Consider the following 20,059-nt stretch of genomic DNA (forward strand, 5'->3'; position numbering starts at 1 on the left):
TCAATTTAAAAATAATTTCACGAGACAATAAATTTTGTAACAAATAATATAGTCATATTTTGTAAGTTAATAAAAACATTGTAAAACCAACTTAGAGAATGTGAGGAAAGGAACCACAAAAAAACTCAAATAACAACTTTGACGGCTTTGCATTCATGAAATTTTCCTAGTACGGGAAAAAAATAATGAACCGTTGAGAATCCCCAAGTTGACAGGTTGGGTTCGTTATTTGGCCGTCGAAGCGGCCGTTGCGCCATCAATCACAACCATCAAATGGACGGCCGAGATTGAATCATCGGCCGAGAACACATCAAAATTATAGCATGTTTTCCGATCACCACACAGCCTTCTCTGCGTCTCGCGCCCTCTCTCTATCTCTCTCTCTCTCTCTCAAACGAATAACTAACTCCATATGATGAATGCGTAGAGCATTTCTTTCTATCCTGTTCTATTCGATTCCATTCCCAAATCCTCCTTCCTTTCTTTCTTTCTCTCTCCCTCTCTCTCTGAACCAAAATGAGGAGAAGGAGAGAGACGAAACGGTGATGTTGTAGGCGCTTCAAGCTTCAATCTTTCCTTCCTGTTCTCATATTATTTCATTATTATTACAATTCCATCAAATTCCGACGACAAAGCACGGGTTGAGAAATATGCAGTTAATGGATCATCAATCCAGTCCGAAGGAAACAATGCCCCAGGAAGAAGGTACGTGAATTCTTGTTCCTGCTTTCGAAATGATTGGGAATTTGAAACGGGGTTCAATTTTGATCGGAATTCATTTGCCCTGTTTGCAGAGATCCGAGAGGTAATCGAACCAGAATTGGTTGAGGGAAGGACTAAAGAGGGAGAAAGCGATGACTCCTCGTCTCCCAGAGGCGTCCTGGAGACCACTGTTTCCGCGTCGTCGGACTCCGACAACGGCAACTGTGAGTCGCCGTTGCCGGTGGCCGAGAAATCCTTCGCTCAAAGGACGCTGCTCCTCGGGGACGCCAAGGGGTTGCAATTCAAGGGTTTGATTGATGGCATAAAGTGGAAGTCCATGAGGCGATTCTCCACCATTCCCCTGTTGTACGAAATTCCGGTGAAGAGTCTTAGGAGGAAATGGAGGTGGACTCAGAGCGGCGACGAGGAAATCGATTGCAGCGCTCTAATGGCTCCCAAGCCATCGTGGAGAAACTTCACCTGCGCCGAGCTCGCTACCGCGACCGACAACTTCAACCCCGGTAACAAAACTTATCGCAGACAGTCCTCTGTTTCCAATGGTTCAGGGGCCTCCCTTGTTTGTGGTTCAATTCCTGTCACATTTGTTGCTCGACATGCACATTGAACATAAATCGTCATCCTCCTATGAATGTTTTCTATTGAATCTCTTGATTGTCCTATATGGGGATTTAGGACTGAGTCATCGTTTTGTTTGGTGAAATGCATTTTGATAGAAAAGTTAGTGGGGAAAGGGGGCCATGCTGAAGTCTACAAAGGGTGTTTACCGGACGGTCAGATTGTCGCAGTGAAAAGAATCACGAAGAAAGAGAAGAACGACGAGACCAGAGTGGGCGACTTCCTGTCCGAGCTGGGGATCATCGCTCACATCAACCACCCAAACGCTGCCAAACTCATCGGCTTCAGCTCCGACGGTGGCCTGCATCTCATCCTCCAGTTTCTCCCCCACGGCAGCCTGGCTTCCCTCCTGCACGGTGCCGTATCCACCTCTTCATGTCCATTCTATCTGCAATTCTCCCTTTTTGATTTCACTGAACAAGAGATATTCATCATATTTCAGGTGGAGATAAGTGTCTGGCGTGGAATATAAGGTACAAGGTGGCTCTGGGAGTAGCCGAAGGATTGCAATATCTCCACTGTGAATGCCAGAGGCGCATAATCCACAGAGACATTACAGCTTCAAACATATTACTCGCCCAAGACTATGAACCACAGGTCTTAAACTTCACCTGCCATTTCATTTTTGTTCAAGAAAAATCCAACTCCGTTCATCTCTATAGCAAACTCTGATGCTTTTTTCGATCATCATCTTTTGATTTCATCTGCTAGATATCTGACTTCGGGCTGGCAAAATGGCTCCCAGAGAAATGGGTTCACCATGTTGTGCACCCCATTGAGGGAACCTTTGGGTAAGGAACAGAGAGAGGGATGAGAAGCTTTGGTTTAAATTTCTGCATCCTCTTTCTCTTGATATCTGCGTGTGATCCGACCCGATGCTAAAACTTACTAACATATGGGCTTACCAATTGTAGTTCTTAACAATCTTGTAGGTACATGGCTCCTGAATATTTTATGCATGGAATTGTTGATGAGAAGATTGATGTATTTGCATTTGGGGTTTTACTGCTGGAACTTATAACTGGTCGTCGCGCAGTTGATTCATCACAACAGAGCCTCGCCATATGGGTAATATTAGCTTTCTAGAATTCTTTTGACTTTATCGATCAACATTCAAGTACTCATAAGTTGTTAACATTAGCATGTTTGGTTGGTGCGCAGGCCAAACCGCTGCTAGAAAATAGCCAGGTGAAGGACATGGCAGATCCCCGGCTCGGAGACGATTACGACAGCGGCGAAATGAAACGCGTAATGTCGGCAGCATTGGCGTGCCTCCATCACTTGCCCAGCCACCGCCCCGACATGACACGGGTACGTCAAGAACATCCTTCTAGCAGTAAATGACAATAATGTTATCGATGGATGCACATTCAGCAGGGCAAACCCATTTGGAATGTGCAGGTGGTGCAATTACTAAGAGAGGAGGGTGGACAGAGAGAGTTGAGACAGGATTCAATAGGAGGGAGAGCCCTCATTGTGGAAGCTTGTGACATGGAAGGCTACACTAGCACAAGCTATATCAATGACCTCCATCGCCATATGGAGCTTGTTCTTGAGTAAATATTTTAAGTGGTGGCTTCATCTTCATTATTTTGGTTTCTGTTTTTTTCTTTTCTTGGCTTTCCTGTTTGGCACTTGCTGTATTGTAAACTGAAAATGTGGCAAAGGTAAAAAGGAAAAGCAGAGGGTGGATTTTCAGAGTTTTAAGTAGAACTTGGTGTACGGCTTTGTTGGAGAGGCAGTTTGGATCATCTCCAGCTATGAGTACTGTAGTTTTATAGCAGTCAAGCATCATCCCAAGTTGGGTTTCTTCATTGTCTTCGTCCACAACTCTTATGCTGCAATAAATCCACATCGTAATTTCTACTCTTAGGTGTTGCTCCCTTGTGACCCCAAAAAATGCGAGATAATTATGGATTCAAGTAAAGGAAATAACTTTAACAAGAAGCTGATAGCATACTAATTATTACGAACCTCTCTCAGACCCTTGGCCCCCTTGCAAAGAAAGAGGCTCTTGCCCTCGAGAACACCTCATGACACCCTTTCAGGCGTTGGGAGCAGAGATCAGCTCCATCCATGCAGTATTTGATTCATTCATTTCTTTATAAAGCTGAATTATTCCCTCCAGAATGCCAATAAAAGGGCATACAATAGGAGAACGGAAATTTAAGGGAGAAAGAACCAAGCGCAAAGAGCCATAAAACACCAGGAAACAAGAAGAAGAAGTTGAAGCAAACTATATATGGTTTAACTAAGCATTAATCCAGTAAGGATTGCCACCAGGAGGAACAACTCTGACAAAAGCAAAACTCTGAAAAGATCTGAAACCTTTTCACAAGATGGAGTGCCCCCTGGTCCATTCAACCTACCCAAGAAAAGCTTACTTACAAAACTTAAGTTTTTACCCTAAAACATAAACACTTTATCCTTCCAACATAACCATCTATCTCAGAGAGCCGGACCTTCAACAGTCAAATGCTACTATACTAAAGAGTTTGAAGAGTCAGAGCAGGTCAGTTTGCGGAGAATAACAAGAGAGAAGGGCTACTAGTTACTATCAGCTTTACCGGTATTTGTTGATGCAGAGAGGTTGGGATCTTGGATCGGTCTCATTAATAGGATTGGTGAGAAGGCCAAACAAAGAACTCGGCCTGTTGCTGCATGAAAGTCATTGGAGGAACCATGGAGGAGGTGGAGGCCGGGGGGTTGGAAGTCATGGCATTGTTGGAATGGATATGGAACAGGTTGTTGGTATGGTAATGGTTGGGGGCATCGAATGGCACTCCAGATGGGATAGAAGCAAGGGGCTGAATGGAACCAAAGTTGATGCTAACGCTGCCGTTGCTGCCGCACTGCAGTTGCTGTTCATGGTTCAAAGCCTGTTTCGGCTCATTCTCGAGGGTAAGTTTCAGCCTCTTAGCTGCCCCACCAATGGGAAGAGCACTCTTAATAATCGATTCCACGTCATATCGGTTCATCTCAAAGTTGGTTACCGCATTCACTCCCCGGAACTTTATTGCCGCTACATCGTATGCCTCTGCTGCTTCCTCCTCGGTGGCTGAAAGCATATATTAGGTCCAGTAAGTACGAACATTCAGAAATCGCTCCCAGCAAGAAGTAAATAAAGAAATCAATAAACAATTCCAATTGACTCATCATCCTAGTTGTTACCAACAGGCTAGATATGCACAATTGTGATTCATTGTGACAAGAAACAATCTCTTTAATCATGTTTCCAAGCAACTTAGAAGCTTCTAAACCGTTTTCATTCTTTATATTGAAAGCACAAGAGAATGAGGAGACAAAATATATTACCAAATGTCCCAAGGTAGAGATCTTTGTTTCCAGCAACACGACCAATTCTTGCTTGCCATCGACCCTGTTGATGATGCCTGTAAACCACCACCAGTTCAGTGTTAGCAGCTAAATAAATGGAAGGGTCAATCAAGTAGTAGACAGACATGGACTTGTCACTAGATTGAGGAATTCGAACCTGGTTACACCCCTGTAGATAGATGCCCCCCTTGAAAATCCACTACTCTTCCTGAAAATTTTATAAACAGAATTACTTCAGAGATCAGATTATCTTGGCGTAATAAAGCCAGAATATATGAGAAATAACGGAAAAAAGAGACAGAAACCCAGAAAAGGTGAGCTGGCTGACCTTCTCAGTGATGCGATGAATTCTTGTTTAGTCACATTCTTCATCTCCTCAAGTTCTTTGGAGTAATTGGAAACCTGAGAGGGCAAACAAACCACATTCTTCAGTGGCTAAGTTTGCAACTATCGACTAAATGACAGGGAACCTGAAGGGAATCAATATATTACAGGGAAGTTAGTTGTGGCGGTCGGACCCCAATACTTGAGAGCTGCAAGATCGTAAGCCCTTGCTGCCTTTTCCTCTTTATCATATCCACCTGAAATTTAAAGACACGCATTATAATCAATCGAATCTGCAAATTCCTTGGATGATGGTGAAACATGAATTATAAAAAGAAAAAGGTGAAGAGAAGAATTACTTACCCAGGTACACTGCAGAACAGCAGATTCGAATTGAGGGGCAACCAAGAATCCAGAGTTCCACGTTGCATGAAAGAAAGATGGAAAAGATTTCACATTAGCCCACGCCACGGGTTAGTCAAAGATTTCTGCTGGAGGAATTAATTAACAACGAAAAGCAAAGGATAATCAAAACAACTTTAAACGTGCATGTGCATGTACATCTGCATGTTGGGGAAGAATTTCTTAAGCTACCACAGACACTGGAAGATTTTTATAATCATTACACTGCGGGGGACAATTTGAATCTAAGATAAGGCCTCAAATGATCAATATTCTTTACTTCTCTTTCAATTATAGATCTTGCTTACATCTAACCTTATGTTACTTCTCGTTTGGTTTCACATAATATCCTGAAGACTGAAGTAATGTGGAAGCAGATTTCAGTACTAAAGAAATGTGAGAAGAAAAAAATGTAGCACCTAATCATTTGACATTTCAATTTCTCACCTACCAAATTCTCATAAAACTCTTAACTAAATAAAGATTTAATAGCAGCTTGCTCGTAAAAATGTTATGTAGCATACCCACCCAATTCAAGGACTTTTTTGGCTACGGATTTGTTTTTTTTTTTTATTTTACTTGTTTCAAGTGTTTTCAAAACTTTAAAACAATTTCATTTTCACTACTTTTATATTTTCATAATATAACAATTTTCTGAATCCAAAAAAATATATATTTTTTTGTTATTAACATACAAAAGATAATTTTCTAAAGCATAAAAAAGAGAAATCATAAAATTTATGAAAAAGAAGTGGGACCTGAATTTAAATCAAATCTGGCTGGGGTAAACTAGTCAAAGGCCGTGGAAAGAAAAAGCAAAGGTTAAAAGTCATATACTGATGGACTTGCAGAAGCCAAGCCGCTAGCGTTCAGACTAGCTGGGCTAAGAGTACAAACAAGTGGGCAGCCGTGTAAAGGCTGAAACCCCAGAACACGGATGAGAGAGGGAGAGAGAGAGAGAGAGAGAGAAATGATTCTTAACTTTGGGATAATTTCAATAGTCTCCGGAGAAAGATTGTACAGCGGTAGAAAAAAACAAGGGATAGAAAGAAAAGACGCATACTAAATCCAAACAACAAATATGGCGGCGATGATGTGATCAGGACAAGGGAAAGGGAAGAAACAGAAACCAAGTACAATTATAGAAGCATATCGGTCATCCAAATGACTGATTTGAAAGAAGAAAAGTTTGAATTTTCTTTAGTTAATTTATTTACCACCTCCTCAGCTGATCGGCCCAGATGTGGGTCAGACGCCATTAATGTCGTCCTTCAGCGCAGGCAACCCTCTTTCAGATTTTCAGGTTTTGTTCGTTGGTAGTGGTATATTCATCTCCCATGTCCAACGTAAATATATATAATACAGAGAAACATATATGTATTTGTGGAGAGAGAGAGAAAGCGAGAGAGAGAGAGAGAGAGAGAGAGAACCTTGACGGCCCTTTCTGGCCTGACCCTCCCTTCTGCAGCTGTTGTCCCATAGATGCGCTTCGTATCGTCCAGTCCATCTGTGCCTGTCTTACCAACCCAAAATCAAATTCTTTTTTTCATATATTTTAAACGGAGTAGAAATACAAGTTGTAATAATAATCCAATGCCATATACATCGATAGTTTACTAAGAGGGTCCACGACCCATGATGCTACAGAAATGAAAATTAATTAGGTTAGAAAGAGGGAGAGAAATGGGAAAGGGATTTTAATTTTTACCGAGTGACCCCTCTGTAAATGGAAGTTCTTTGGCCAAAGGTGTCGTTGATTTTCTTGCAACTCTCTGAATCGACAGAAACCAGGGCTTTCTCGGAGGTGTTATTGTTGACGGCTAGGGATAAAGCGCCGGTTGGGCACGGAGAGAAGGCCAACTCGTTCCCGGACTCAATGCACTGATTCGGGAAGTCGCCGGAAGAGAGCTGGGTCCGGCCAATGGACGCCGAGTCGTCGACTTCGGACCCCGAGTTGGTGGAAAACGCCTGGAACCCAGCGGCGGCGGAGATTGCTTTGAAATCCTGGGGGTCCTGGAAGTAGGCTGAGCTTCCCTGATCGTAGATATGAGTCAGCGACGAGTCTTGAGTGTCCGTCTGGCTGTCCGAGTACCGGACCATCGCCGAGTCGCTGCCCAGAAAATCCTCTAGCTTCCGTGCCGGCTGTTCCCCGATTTCTGAATCGATAAAACCTGTAAAAATCGAGGAATCGACAATGTTCTGATTCGACACTTGCTTCATTTGATCATCTCCGGGGTACATAGCCGGAGCCTTGGAGCTTTCCCAAGCTGCAATCATTCGCAGATCATTAGAACCAGCGAAAAGAAAGCGAAGCAACTCAGCAACCCAGTGAACTGCTGGATCACCAAATCTAGAACTGGACATATTAAATACACCTATACCCAAAGTGGAAATATATTGGGGTCCCGTTTGGTCCCTGAGAAAACGAAAGAATATGGAAAGGAAAACGATTCCTTTTCCCTCTCAAAGCAAGCGGAGAAAGAACAAAAATTCCCGTCAACATGCCGAGAAAACTGAGAAATCACTGTCACCAACAGTAGCTATCAGATACACCTCGTTGTACTATCGCTCGTTTTCTCAGCAACCAAACAGGAACATCGATTTCCACGTTCACCTCCCCCGGCACCGACTCAAAAAGCATTCAAAGAGACATCAGATTCAGATTTGAAGTTGTTATATCCCAAAAGTAAGCCAAGAAAAACATCCTCAAAGAAATGGAAACACTCAATACATACAGACATAGACACACATACCGTTGGACTGAGGATAATAGTTGTCGAGGAAGAAGTATTGGCTTTGGTTCTGCGAAGGCGGAGGCGAACTGAACATCTCCATCGGCGAGAGAGAAAAGGAGAGCCAATTACTGGCATCAGTAGTCGTCCCGGGAGCCATCCTTTGTATCAGATAAAACGAAGAGGAAATCCTCTCGAAGACCTGAAACTCTCTCAGAACGACGCATGCACGTTCATCTCCACCCGGAAAATGAACGGAAACGAAAGGTCACGACTGATTAAGCTTCGACGCTTCTCGGTTTTAGAGAGACAAGGAGAGAGTTTAGAGAGAGAGAGAGAAGGGAACAGGAATGAGGAGCAGGTGGGGGGGAGGGGGCGCTTATAATAGGGGGGATGGGGCGGTTCCCTCTGCCATCCGGCGGAAAACCAGAATTACAGTGATGAGAGAGAGTGTATTTTTTTTTTGGGGGGGGGGGGGGGGGGTATGGTATTTTACATTTTTTTAGTAAATATTATTTTATACGGATTACGGACACAGTTAGGAGCAGTAAAACATAATAATGGTGCATCGTAAAGTCGAAAACAAGCCTTTTATTCAACATTTATACATACTTGTGCTTATCTAGTTTTCGTGATTTATGGGTAAATCTCTATGAGTGAAAGCTTATTTATTACCTTACGAGTAATAAAACCAATGGTGTATCGTCCAATAGGGAACAACTTCGTCAATGAACATTTAATTTATGAGTTAAAATTTACTCAACACGATTATAAGTAATAAAACATTATAATGGTACATCATCAAATAAGAAATAAACAAGTCATCAAAATTTTATACACATGCTTATCTAATGTCCATTATTTATGACAAATTTACTTGAGTGGATGTTTACTCGGCTTATATTACGCGTATTTAATATTTCCCGTAGTTTATGACTAAATTTGCGTAAAAAATAAATATACTCGACGCGTTTTGAAAGCTTTCAAAATTTAAACGATTTTGGGAGCAAGAGATTACAAATTTAGGTGCTTATTTGGTATGTATGGTTGTTGGATAATTTTAAGAAATACACACTTCAAAATTTAAACTTATAAAGGTTAATAATAAAAATATTTTTACCTTAGTTTTTAATTTTTGTTGTGGAGGAGAAATAGAAGACTGTGCGGTGCGGACCAAGGTTGCGCAACATCCGGGCTGGCGGACAGGGGCCGGGGAATTCTGGTGAAAAGCGGGGGGGTCTGAGGGGCAGCGTTTTTTATTGACCAAATTGGCCTTCCGTTTTACCCCCATTCACACACTTGTCCTCCATGCACCCCCTCTTCCACTAGTTTGTTAGCAACTCATCTCTTTTTTTGGCTAGGTGTCGCCCTCCAAGTTTTTACGACCGAGCGCGTTTAGATGAAGGAATTTCTCAACCGAAATCGTGTGTAGAGTCTTTAATTTGTCTCGATCCTTTCGTCAGCTTGTTTATTTTATTGTATTTGTATTCTATAATATTACTTTTGCAACGTTTAAACGTGTGGTATTAATGATACGAGAATCGTGCGGGTAGATTGATATAATCGAGAAGCGGTGGAATCCAAGACAAATAGTAAGTTGTTGAATTTTCAAATCGTGTGGATCGAGACAATTCAAGCGGTCAACTCGTAGGTCGATTGCGAACCAACATCGGAGGGGTTTTTGATATGATTGTGAACCTTTCCTAAGATGTTTTGTGCAACTCGTATTCTAAGTTTAGCTTCAAGTTGCAACACAATGGTCAATTTGTCTTTGTTTGAATAAGGATTGTTTAAAGTGCAATAGATTATTAGGATTCAACGTGTTTGACAAAAAATTTCTTTAACTACAAACACATATAAAGTCTTAAAATCGTCTTGACCTATACATGATAATATTTATTTCATTCTATATATATAAAATATTGCTATTCTTAAAACATTTAGGCTAGTGATACTTGATGAATAATATTTATTTTTATTTTGGAAATTTTAAAATTATTTAATTTGCCTATGTTTTATTTTTAAAATTTTAGCAGTAATCTAAAGTGTGAAACAATTATATGACTAAAATGCATAAAATAAATTATTAACGAGAATGCATAAATAAAATTCTTACAAATAAATTACTTTTAAATTTTTTTATATTTTGATCAAATAACGAGTACTTAATGCATATCGGTTAATTGACAGAGATATAAATTAATTGAAAACATTATTTAGATGAATGAACTTGAGTATTTTACACAAAAGAAATGGAAATTGAGAAGATTCACGATGACAAGATGAATGAACAAACCCCTATTCAAACTCGATTAAGGTACGTTTATGTCATTACATTTATATGTAACTAACTAGATGGCCGGCATGATGAATGAACAAACCCCTATTCAAACTCAATTAAGGTACGTTTATGTCATTACATTTATATGTAACTAACTAGATGGCCGGCATGATGAATGAACAAACCCCTATTCAAACTCAATTAAGGTACGTTTATGTCATTACATTTATATGTAACTAACTAGATGGCCGGCATGTGGCATGTATATGTGAGCACAAAAATAAAAATTTTAAGTGAAACCCACCTTCAAGGGGTGACTTAAAATTGATCCCAAATCAATTTTAAGTAAAACCTATTTGTTGGTTTTATTTTTGTTTAGGCAAATTTTGGTGAAATGGTAAAATTGATCTAAAATCAATTATGAGTTGAAGATCATATGTATAAGTCATAAAATACATTGGGTTTTATTTTACTTTTAGAGCAATTTATACGAAGGGTATTCTCAAAAATTTAGGACTTCAAACACCAAATTCGGTATTTGCTTAATAATAGAACATATATTATTTTATTTTAAAGGTTTAATAATAAATTGATATGTGAGACATTTATTTATATCGAGGCATGATAAATGTTATACACGTGTAAGTAAAATCATATATTACAAATAAAAACTTATTAGGTCTCATATATGAATTACAACTTATTTTAATAATTGAATTTTAATTCTATTAAATAAAATATATAAAGGGATTTTTTTATAAAAATAGAGCTTCAAATAACAAGATGAAGTGTACTACTTATATAATTGAATAGATATTAGTATTCTTTGCTAAATTTAAACTAGTGATACTTTATGCATAATATATTTATTTATTTTTTTTATTTTCTTAAATTACTTCATTTGCCTATGTGATATTTCCACTAATTTATTTCTTAAATTTTAGTATTAATCTAAAATGTAAAACAATTATGTGATAAGAATGAATAAAATAAATTTTTATAATAAATTATTTTTAAATTTTGGTTGAATAACTAGTATTTAATGTGTATCGATTAGTTGAGATAAAGATGGTAATGCAAATTAAACAAATACTTTTTTTTTTTTGGTAAATGAATTAATTGAGTATATTACAAAAATCATGAGATGGGAATGGAATAAAGATAAGTTATGTTATTCTATTTATATATAATCGGAGGGTTAGAATGTGTCATGTATGTACAAATAAAAAATATATATAAATGAAACCCAATTTTAAAGGGTGGCACCTATATTGCACGGAAATGGCTCAAAGGAACCATTTTTCCATTTTCAAAATATTTTTCGTTTTCGTTTTAGACCCTATTTATGTTTAGTTTTTAAAAAAAATGTTCGTTTTAATATTTTCATTTTGTATTAGAAATGTTTCTTATTTTCGTTTCTATGTAACATACGATGACACTAGGCGAGCTCATAAAAATAGATATTTACTTATTTGATGTTCATGATTTATAGAATTTTTGTCGAGGAGTAAATTTACTCGATACATCTTTTATGAATTTATATTAGTTATGAATGTAAAAAATTACGAGTATTATATATAACTAGATTGGTGGTCGGTCCTATATGCACTTGTAAATAAAAAAAAAATTCTAAAAAAGGTTCACCTTCAAGTGGTGACACTTGACTTTTTGCAATTTGATTTTTCTTTTAATTTTTGCAAACTTTAAATAAGCAAAACTTTAGTGAAACGGTAAAATTGATCCAAACTCAATTATGATTTGAAAATCATAGGTTCGAGTTATAAAATGTGTTGCGCCTTTGTTCTTTTTTTCTCACAAAATATATAAAGGGCATTTTTGGAAATTCACAGCTTGCAACACCAAATATATATGGTGTCTACTTGATAATAGAAAAAATATGTTTTTGCATTATTTTTTATTTCTAATGTTCGATAATAATATGTTATGTGAGACACTTATTTATATAAAAGCATAATCTATGCTATGCAAGATCAAATAAAAGAAAAGATTTAAAATGAAAGCTTGTTGGGTGGTCTAGTGGATGGGGAACTCTCATTTGCTTGCTTGTGTTAGAGGATCGAATCTCAAATATGTAACTCGCGTGTTATAAGTAAACTCTAATCTTGATTTATGGTGTAAATATTGTCATTATAGATGTTTGTAGAGTTAAGATGACTTGTCTATCTTTTTAACAATAGCTATGGTTCAAATCAAACATTCTTTAACTCCAAAAGACCTTTGTGGTCTTGTTTAAAAGGATTACTATACTAAGTCGCCCCACTTTTGTGGTCAAATTTATTATAATTAAGAGATTATAAGGTTTAAATCTTTTTAACAAAGTTAATCTTAGATCTTTACGTAAATAAACAAGACTCTAAATGATGATAAATTTACCTTTAAATGATGATAGGCCTACCTTTAAAAGTTAAAGTGTATATTTGATAACTAAAGTTCTTTATACAATTGAGACAAGGGCAAATTTCAATATTTTTTTTCATAATTTGAGCTTATATATTTATTTTATTTTAATTATATATATTTAAGTAGAAGATTGGCACATGCTATACAAAATTGCTTTAATAAAGAGTTACCTTCAAGGGTGGTGCTTAGCATTTGCATTTGCATTTTTGTTGTTTGTATTTATTTAGCTAATAAATGAACCTAAACTTTGGTGCAGATGGTAAAACTACTCTCCAAGTCAATTATGATTTCAAGATCATAACATTCAAAACTTATGAAGCATGTCGTGTTTTTTTTTTTTTTTTCTTGTTTTAGGTCAATATATAAAGGGTGTTTTTAAAGTATGTTGTGTGTTTGTTTAATAATAAAATAGATATGTTTTTGCACTAATTTATTTTTCAAAATTTAATAGTAACTTGATATGTTTTTGCACTTAAACGAGAAGATCTCTCAACTCTCCATCTCCACATATCATTTTTTAATGCCAAGCAATGAATAATAAGATGTAAACCAATAATGTAACAGGTAAAAAAAAAGAGATAAGAAGTGGTGTTATTTTAGGAAGATGATTTGATTAAAAAAAATTATTTGAATGATGGAAATTTCGTCTAAGGTTTTAAGCTCAATGGTAAGTAAATATGATTTTGATGATAACAAAAATATTTTTATGATATAAATGTATTTTTTATTCATGCAAAATGTAAATTTATTTTAATTTAAAAATGTGTACAAAGAGTAAATTTATTTTGAATTAAAGGTGGATTATCTTCAGATATGTTTCCTTATTTTGATCATTTATATCTTAAAAGTTTATATTTAAATTTTTATATCTTGATAAATGTATTTTTTACTCATGCATAAAATAGATTTATTTTAAATTAAAGAAGAATTATTTTGAAGCATATTTTCTCTTACTAATACAAAAAGTAAATTTATTTTAAATTAAAAGAAAATTATTTTTAGACATGTTTTCTTATTTTAATCATTTATGTTTCAAAAGTTTATATTTGAATTTTCAAATCTTGAATTAATGAAGAATTGTTTTTAGACATGTTTTCTCTTATTTATGCAAAAAATAAATTTATTTTGAATTAAAGGAGAATTATTTTTAAACATGTTTTCTTGTTTTAATCATTTATGTTTCAAAAGTTTATATTTGAATTTTTAAATATTGATTTCTTATGCAAAAAGTAAATTTATTTTGAATTAAAGGTGAAACATGTTTTCTTATTGTTTGAGAAAGTTTAAACATTTTTTGAATTTCAAATTTCATATTAACCATTTCTTTAATGGTTAGCGTGTTTGAAAGATGTATATATATATGGTAAGTATAGAGACTCAAAAAAAACAAACTTGATATAGCATTTAAACAAGAGTAAGAATGTTCGAAGTGCTAGAAGTGTGCTAGCTGGTGAAATTCTTAACCGTTGGTGACTTGTTTGTAATTGTTTTTGATTATATGTTTGTTATTTTTACTCACTTATTGTGTGAGGGGATTATTTTACTCACTTGTTGTATGAGGGGATTATATTTGCTACTAATATGCTAGTGGTTCTTGTTTAAGCAATGGATTGTATATTGGTTCTAGCTTCAATTAAAATTTAATGTTGATTCTCCTTAGTGGAACCTCTCTTGAGAGAGAGAATTAGGCTCTTTAGAGCCGAACCTCTATAAGTTTCTCTTGTTATTTATGGTTGAGTGATTTTATTATTATTAATCTTACCGCAATCATTACATATTAAAATCACAAATTTAAAAGTTTTCAAAAGAGTTAAAATTATTAATTTCTTTAAAAAAACTCATTTCACCCCCTCATGGGGTATTTTTCTGGGCAACATAAGGAATCTGCATTGATATGGACATTAAATAAAAATAAATAAATTGATGACTTTTTAATTTGTAGGACCTAGTTATGCATTCTCTACATTTTTTTGTTTATTTTACTCTTACATTTTTTGATTTTTTTCTTCTTGTCTATATTGTCAATTAAAAAAGATTAACTTTCTAAATTTAAATATAAAAATTTAATTACTAATTTTGTATCTCAAAAATAAAAGAAAATAAACTTTAAATAATTTTTAATATTTATTGATATTATTAAAGGATCACCAATATAACTATTATTTAGGGTCACAAATATTGTTAAGACGCCCTAATTATTTAAGCACTTAAAGAATGTTGATGTTGATGTTGAATTGAGCTGAGTTAGACATATTTTGTATCTCTTTTAAGAGGGGATTCCAACAACATATGACTTGAATAATTTGGATAAGATATGTTGTCAAATAATTCAATTATTAGAAGGTATTTGAAAGAGACTGCATTCTAGCAAGCTTGACCCCTCCAATTCCTTCAAATTCATTTTAATTCACCATATAACATATCAAACACTTTTATCTCATTTTATTACGGAACAAATATTCTTATACCAAAAGTTCAAGGTGTTACAAAGTCATTTACAAATCGCTCAAAACTTGGTTTCATTAGGACTCATTCATTTAATTAAATAAGTAGACTTGAGCTTGATTTTTAAAATTATTTAATAAAGATATCGTGTAACATCCCGCATCGAACGATAGGAAAGACCGAAACAACTTACCTTAATGGGACTACGCAAATTTCTCAGGGGAGTCACCTATACTTGAATTTTCCCAAATCAAGCACGCTTAACTCTGGAGTTTTTTGCCTGCATTCAGCCCAAAAAGTATTCAACTGGTGTTGTTTCATTCCTTACTTATTTTCGATATATACTACTTTTCTCTGGACTTTAGAGATATTACAAGTATTACAAGTCGAGCTTGAGTTTTAATATGCTCGTATATTTGAGATCGTGAATAGATTTGTTCGCACGAAAATAAAGCATACTTTTTTCAACTTGATTTTTTTTCACTCTATGTAATTATATTATTCAAAATTTTAATGCATATTAAAATATACTAATTTTATGTGTTAAATTTTTATTCATAAATATTAAGTTTTTGGATGTTAATGAGCTTTAAATGAGTCTAAAATCGAGTTTTAAGTTTAAAGTTCACGAGACGACAAATTAAAAGTTTTTGAATATAATTGATATGAGTTCGAGCTTATCAAAATAATTAACAAATGAGCTCAACTATAAAATTTGAACTTAAAACAAAGTCAAATGCCGAGCTTGAATATAGCCACAATATTTCTTAACAAAATTCTTAAGAAATAAGCCTTACCTTAGTAAAGTTTAGCTCTATTCGTTCCCACCTTCTTTATTTTTCTGTCCCACCTTCTTTATTTTTCTCACTCTTTGTTAATCGAAGTAATGGTTGAATTTACTACTAAACCCCTACGAGAGAGTGACGGAGCTTATAAGATTTGAGATTATTAGGGTCAACTAAACATATTTTAAAAAATAAAATAATGACAAAATAATTTTCTATATTTTTTACAATAACATTTGAAAAGCACAAATAAGCTCCATGCACCTTGTCCTAATATTTTTATGATAATTTGATATTTTAGTTAAAAGTTAATATTTAAGCAACTACATTAAATGATAATATTTCTAACGCAGTGTTAAGCGTGTGTGTGAAAAAATATACCAAAATAAATACTTGAAAAAACAAATTTTAATGGCAGAATCTTGACTTTTAAGATGACGCAAAAATAAGACTGTTTTACTAAGAAAATTCAAATAGGTTGTTGAAATTTATATTGAGAAAACTTGATTACAAACTCTATATTTTAGTTATATTTATAATGTTTGGCTAATTCAAATTCATCTAATATTTATAAATAAAATTCAATTAGAATAAAATCACTTAATTAGAATCCTAAAAATAAAACCCAAGTAAAAGTCAACTAAAATTTTAATAAAAATAAATCATAATCAAACATGAAATATAATTCTAAATCAAGTAAAAATACGAAGTAGAATTCTAAATCAAGTAGAATCCTAAAATATATGAAATATTAAAATACTGTTTACTACTGTTTCGACATTATTATTCTGACACTACTATTCTAATTTGATCGAATTAGTCTTGAGTCGAATCTTGATTGGTGACCGCATCAATTTTCTATATACTAATTATTAAAGATCTCTTTCCAAGGACACGAGATAGTCAACCTTTGATTGACTTAATTAATATATGTGTGCATAAAGAATAACAGTGACAATAAATTTCTCATTATGAAAATAAAATAATGAACTACATCAGATAAATAATTTAACTTTAGTAATAGAGATCGAACAATATACAATCAATAGATAAACAACACAATTTCTAATGTATTGCTTATTTCTCAAGTAACTAATTATTATTAATCTATTATAGATTAAGTGTACCTTTTGTTGCCTTCAGAATATAGGTCGAGCGATCGGATAAATAATATGTCACTATCAATTCGGTGAATTGCGAGTTTGATTCTTATCCTACGTAAGGACCAAAGATCCAAATTGTGATGTATCTCTCTTAACATAATCAAGAGCACGAGTACCGGAGGTCGCACACGAGCAATAATCCCAAATTCATCTTCTATTCATACAAGGATTTTACTTTTTTATTTTTAAATAAGTCAATTAATATTTAATCTCTTGTGAAATATTATATTGTTCATGTCGAACAATATAACGTAGATTCAATATGGACAAAGTCAGAGGGGCATGGGTCCTGATACGGACAACAAATCATCTCTGTTATTCTCTTATTTTGATTAACTTGCTTGATAGTTAGGTGAATCTTTTATTTTAATTATCAAAAATTAAAATTTTTTAAGAATATAAATTGGTTAAATTTTGACTAACTTAATTGATGTAATTATGGACTCAAAAAACAATAATCATGAATTTCTTGTTATAAACAAAAACAGTAGTGTAAAAATTATTATCCCTATTATAGGGTAAATTAAGATTAAACAAAAAAAGGCTTGGGAAAACAAGAAGGTGGAAAGTCTTGAGTGCGAGACCGGAGAGCGAGAAAGCGGGGAAACAGTGAGGGCGGGGGCGAGGGTTTGGCTGGGTGATCCATTTGAGGAGTGAGCAGCGGCCCCCGTTTTTAGGGCATCTGGATCTCTATTTCCATTGTAAACCCTCTCTCTCTCTCTCTCTCTCTCTCTCACACACTCAGCGGCCCCCGTTTTTAGGGCATCTGGATCGCCATTCCATTACAAACCCTATCTCTCTCTCTACTACTTCTATCTAGGCTGCCACATCGAGACCGGCGACGCCTACGTTCTTCTTAGTCTGTAATTTCGTAGCCTCTACGTACCCATCCAATCCAATATTATTTCCAGATTCAATTCTCTACGCTTCCTCGCGTCTTCTGCCCGCGCTTCATTTCTTATTTGTTGACGCCTTCCTACCGCCAGGCCTCGAAGAATCTCACCGGCGTCGATTGGGACCACCGTCTGGAACTCGGCGGCCTCCCCTATCGTCCTCGTAAATAAATTCACGTTAAAATATACGAAAAATTATATGCAATAGGCTGATGTTTAAAATAATTAAAAAAATACAGTACTCAAATTTAATCTTATGTTGTAATTTCTTCTGCCATTAATTAATCTGATTAAATATTAAAAAATAATCATAATAACCTTAGATTTAAAGACTTTTTTTCTTATTTTTATTATTTTTTTCTTAAGTCTTTTTCCTATCCAACGAGGGCAACTCTTTTATTCTCCCTAAGGGTCGGGTTAACACGATAATTCTAAATTTTAAATTTTGATTATTATTTTAAATCTAAAATACTTTAAATAACAGAGACAACAACAACAATTCAGTGGACACAGCGACAATGGCAAGTCTTTCTCTTATTTCTTTTATGTGATGAAACTAGGTTATAATGGATAACTAAAATAATTAGGTTTATTTGAGATGAACCCAAATCTAGTCTAGCATCATTATTATTCCAAATTTGGAATAATTTGAACAATAGGGCAACAACAATGGTGAAACGATGATAGTGATAAATTTCTCTTATTTGTGATTAATTTGAGTTCATTATCATCATTATTAATTAATATCATTTCTCTATTTGTTCCATTTGTGATGAATTTGGGTTCATTCACTATAAATTCAGACAGTTGGATTCATTCGCAATGATGAAAGATGGTATGGATTTGCTATAAATCCAAATAATTAGGTTCATCTTGAATGAACTCAAATTTAGTCTAAATTCATCATCTTTTTAAATCTAAAATAATTATAATAATGAAATAATGGAGTGATGGTTTAACGGAGACAACAACATTGATACGTCTCTATTTTTCTCTTTTCTTTATAATAAATCTAGATTCATACATGACGAACCCAACCAGTTGAGTTCACTCGTGATAAAACTCATATAATATGAGTTCATCTTTAATTTGACAAATAATTAACTGTCGATCGATCATTTTATTTTTGTTTCTTTAAATAAGAAAAGAAATGGTGCAAAAGAGAAGAAAAATGAGAGAGATGAGAAGTAAAATAATTATTTAATCCTTTTAATTTAATAGCATGGATGATTATTATCGTTTTTCATCACATTGGGGGGTAATTTTGTCAAATTATAAGAGTATTCTTTACAATTTACATAAAATGAAAAACATATTGAATCGGACGAGATGTGCATTCAATAATCCGGGATGTACGTACACGTAGACAAGGCTTGATTTGTTGGAAATTCGGCGGGTCGCGTTTCTGCGTGCGTTTGTTTGGTTTCTTCTTGCGGGTCCCGCTTGATTTCGCAAGGGAGACATGGCCTCTCGTTCCGTTGTTTCCAGCGGCTTCGGATTCTGGGGTTCGGCCCGACCCGACCCTGGAACCCGACCATTTCTTCTTTTGCAGGAGGATGATTTGAATCCAACAAGTGGTACGCAGGTTGGAATTGGACGGGTGATGAGGGAGGGGTGAGGCTGACCGCCTTCTGCACCCTTTCTCAACGGCATGTGACATCACACGTGCTGTCTCCATACGTACCACAATGCCTAATATTATTTTATAATAATCAATTTGATTTATTTAATAACCTTATATATATATGTATATGTATGGCTGTTGGTTGTGTGAAGATAAAGAAAGAAAGAAAGAAGTGGATGGTCGATGGATGAGTAATGAGAAGCGTGGGGGCAATCCACCATGTGGAAGACATGCATGAACCGACTTAAATGGCTCCTTTGGAAGTTACCCAATTCAGATCGGATTGCAAAATGGCAATCCACTCATCCTCCACAC

At 35.0% G+C, this 20,059-nt stretch overlaps 2 protein-coding genes across 2 annotated transcripts; one reads left to right on the forward strand and one right to left on the reverse strand.

The window, feature by feature from the left end:
• Window positions 1-312: 312 nt before the first annotated feature.
• LOC127803558 (receptor-like cytosolic serine/threonine-protein kinase RBK1) lies at window positions 313-3,216 on the forward strand. Its single transcript, XM_052339864.1, has 8 exons — window positions 313-705; window positions 795-1,223; window positions 1,437-1,694; window positions 1,781-1,935; window positions 2,050-2,129; window positions 2,271-2,406; window positions 2,500-2,649; window positions 2,740-3,216. Exons 1-8 carry the CDS (start codon window positions 651-653, stop codon window positions 2,896-2,898), a joined length of 1,422 nt encoding a protein of 473 aa, XP_052195824.1. The 5' UTR covers window positions 313-650; the 3' UTR covers window positions 2,899-3,216.
• A 336-nt stretch (window positions 3,217-3,552) lies between these two features.
• LOC127803557 (AP2-like ethylene-responsive transcription factor AIL6) lies at window positions 3,553-8,520 on the reverse strand. The gene is made up of 9 exons (XM_052339863.1): window positions 8,154-8,520; window positions 7,109-7,667; window positions 6,831-6,913; window positions 5,362-5,370; window positions 5,167-5,255; window positions 5,003-5,076; window positions 4,832-4,882; window positions 4,654-4,730; window positions 3,553-4,396 (listed from the first exon to the last, which is right to left on the reverse strand). The coding sequence occupies exons 1-9, from the start codon at window positions 8,290-8,292 to the stop codon at window positions 3,951-3,953; spliced, it is 1,527 nt and encodes a 508-aa protein (XP_052195823.1). The 5' UTR covers window positions 8,293-8,520; the 3' UTR covers window positions 3,553-3,950.
• Window positions 8,521-20,059: the final 11,539 nt, after the last annotated feature.

The sequence above is a fragment of the Diospyros lotus genome, chromosome 6, assembly GCF_014633365.1.
Source record: "Diospyros lotus cultivar Yz01 chromosome 6, ASM1463336v1, whole genome shotgun sequence".
NCBI lineage: Eukaryota > Viridiplantae > Streptophyta > Magnoliopsida > Ericales > Ebenaceae > Diospyros > Diospyros lotus.

What these genes read in the sequence shown, in the direction of transcription:
- LOC127803558 (XM_052339864.1), top strand. Translation starts at nt 651, where the DNA reads ATGCAGTTAATGGATCATCAATCCAGTCCGAAGGAAACAATGCCCCAG. An exon ending in AACAATGCCCCAGGAAGAAG is followed by an intron (nt 706 to 794) that starts GTACGTGAATTC and finishes CCCTGTTTGCAG; the next exon opens with AGATCCGAGAGGTAATCGAA. An exon ending in CCCATTGAGGGAACCTTTGG is followed by an intron (nt 2,130 to 2,270) that starts GTAAGGAACAGA and finishes ACAATCTTGTAG; the next exon opens with GTACATGGCTCCTGAATATT.
- LOC127803557 (XM_052339863.1), bottom strand. Translation starts at nt 8,292, where the DNA reads ATGGCTCCCGGGACGACTACTGATGCCAGTAATTGGCTCTCCTTTTCT. An exon ending in ATTTACAGAGGGGTCACTCG is followed by an intron (nt 6,914 to 7,108) that starts GTAAAAATTAAA and finishes TTGGTAAGACAG; the next exon opens with GCACAGATGGACTGGACGAT. An exon ending in TTCATCGCATCACTGAGAAG is followed by an intron (nt 4,883 to 5,002) that starts GTCAGCCAGCTC and finishes TAAAATTTTCAG; the next exon opens with GAAGAGTAGTGGATTTTCAA.